The sequence below is a fragment of the Egretta garzetta genome, unplaced genomic scaffold, assembly GCF_000687185.1.
Source record: "Egretta garzetta isolate BGI_Z169 unplaced genomic scaffold, ASM68718v1 scaffold402, whole genome shotgun sequence".
Classification (NCBI taxonomy): domain Eukaryota; kingdom Metazoa; phylum Chordata; class Aves; order Pelecaniformes; family Ardeidae; genus Egretta; species Egretta garzetta.
Genome location: NW_009258823.1, coordinates 289,373 through 291,473, shown reverse-complemented (window position 1 = coordinate 291,473; position 2,101 = coordinate 289,373). Strand labels below are relative to the sequence as shown.

At 54.6% G+C, this 2,101-nt stretch overlaps 1 protein-coding gene across 1 annotated transcript in view; it reads left to right on the top strand.

The window, feature by feature from the left end:
* LOC104135968 (putative P2Y purinoceptor 10) overlaps positions 1–2,023 on the top strand; it is a 4,729-nt gene extending 2,706 nt beyond the window's left edge. The window contains exon 2 of the mRNA XM_009649670.2: positions 796–2,023. Coding sequence (XP_009647965.1) covers positions 846–1,961 — 1,116 coding nt within the window. The 5' untranslated portion in view covers positions 796–845 and the 3' untranslated portion in view covers positions 1,962–2,023. The remainder of the gene's footprint in view (positions 1–795) is intronic.
* Positions 2,024–2,101: the final 78 nt, after the last annotated feature.

The following is a 2,101-nucleotide window of genomic DNA, read 5'->3' as shown; positions in this document are numbered from 1 at the left end:
CCTGCTCTAACTAAAAGACAGAAATATTTATCTTCCCTCATGTCCTCAACCGTTGCTGGAGGATAATTTCTGTTGCTACAACACGATGCCTGCACAATGTGCCGTGAGTGCTGGAATTGAGTTAGCAGGGCCAGCAGAGCAACTGGCATGTGTCTGGCCAGCTATTAGCTTCGAAATCCAGCCTTAAATCTGGAGCCAGAGCTCTGATAGATCTGTCCGCACCTCTCCCACCGGCCCCTGCTCCCGTCGGCTGCCTGCCAGCACCATCGTTTGCTGAGGTTAATTAGTGCCCTCACTGCTGATTCACACCAGACCACTCCAAAAAGACAGTGCCTAGATCAATTTAAAATCCCCATTTATTTACAGTCCCACCAAAACTGCTTGTGGACATAGCAGAGAGCACCAATTTGATGGGAGCTTGACAGAAAACCCAATGCAATAGAAGTGGTCTTGAAAAACCCCGGGGAGGTGAAGGAGCTCTCTGGCATTAGCAATGGAGAGGTCAATGCTATGGAGCTCAATCACAATGTCACGGTAGCCGTGACATCGCCTGAGGGGGTGGCGGGGATGAAATCCTGCGGAGCACATTGGGAAGGAGCTGTGTGGAAGATGCCCGGGATCGCCGCCTGTAAGCGGGGTCTGGCTCCTCACCCTTCCCAATGCACACACACGACATCTTGCACACACACACACACCCCCGTTTGACTTATTCCTCGGTACCAAAGCCTATTTACTGCACCCAGGGAAATAGCGGGAAGTTTTTGGCTTTACAGCATCTGTTTTTACTCCCTACAGAAACCCTCCACCCACCTTAACCGCCCCATGAGCCAAGAGCCTCAGCCGAGATGGAGAGCAACGTGTCCTCCGGGAACTGCACCGTTCCCCAGATGTCCTTCCAGTCTACCCTGTACGCAACCACTTACACCATCATATTCATCCCCGGCCTCCTGGCCAACAGTGCTGCCCTGTGGGTCTTGTGCCGCTACATCAGCAAGAAGAGCAAAGCCGTCATCTTCATGATCAACCTGGCCGTGGCCGACCTGGCTCACGTCCTCTCGCTGCCCTTGCGGATGTATTACTACATAAACCACACCTGGCCCTTTGGAAGTTTTCTTTGCCAGCTGTGCTTCTACCTGAAGTACCTCAACATGTACGCCAGCATCTGCTTCCTCAGCTGCATCAGCGTCCAGCGGTACCTCTTCCTCCTCCATCCCTTCAAAGCCAAGGACTGGAAGCGGCGGTACGACGCAGCCATCAGTGCTGCGGTGTGGCTCGTCGTCGGGGCAGCGTGCTTACCCCTGCTCGTAGTGAGGAGCCCAGCCTTGTCCAACAGCACAAACACGTGCTTCTCAGACCTGGGGGTGAAGCAGCTGAGCCCTGGGGCCTCCATCGCGCTGGTGACGGTGGCGGAGCTGTTTGGGTTCGTCATCCCCCTCGGCATCATTGCCTGCTGCACTTGGAAGATGTGGCAGTCCCTGCGGGAGTGCCCGACGCAGCTGCAGAACACCAGCGAGAAGCAGAAGGCTCTGCGCATGGTCTTGATGTGCGCGGCCGTCTTCTTCATCTGCTTCACCCCCTACCACATCAGCTTCCCTTTCTTCATGATGGTGATAGAGAACATCATCCAGGACTGCGCCGTTCACAGGATCATGCTCCGCTTCCACCCCATCTCCCTCTGCCTGGCGAGCCTCAACTGCTGCCTGGATCCCGTCCTCTACTACTTCATGACCTCTGAGTTCCAGGACCAGCTGCTGCACCACAGCTGTGCTGCCCTGCGGGCTCGGTTCCTGCGCCGCGGGAGCAGCCTCTCTGTCACCGAAACCAGCAACGACATTCGTATGAAGAGGAGAAATCTTCCACGCTTTAAGATTTGGTCCCTTTCTAAGTTCTTTGGCCGAATAAACAGCATGGAGATCCCCCCCATGCCGCCTGACGAGCTTCTGCTGGAGTCCATCTCTTGAGACATCGGCCAGGTCTCTCCGTGGAGGTGCTTCTCATGGCTCGAGTGAAGACTGCGTTAGGTCTCCAACCAAGTTTTGAATTACCCTTGCATGCAACAGATGTCGGGATCTGACCTAGAAGGACATTTTGATAAAAAAAA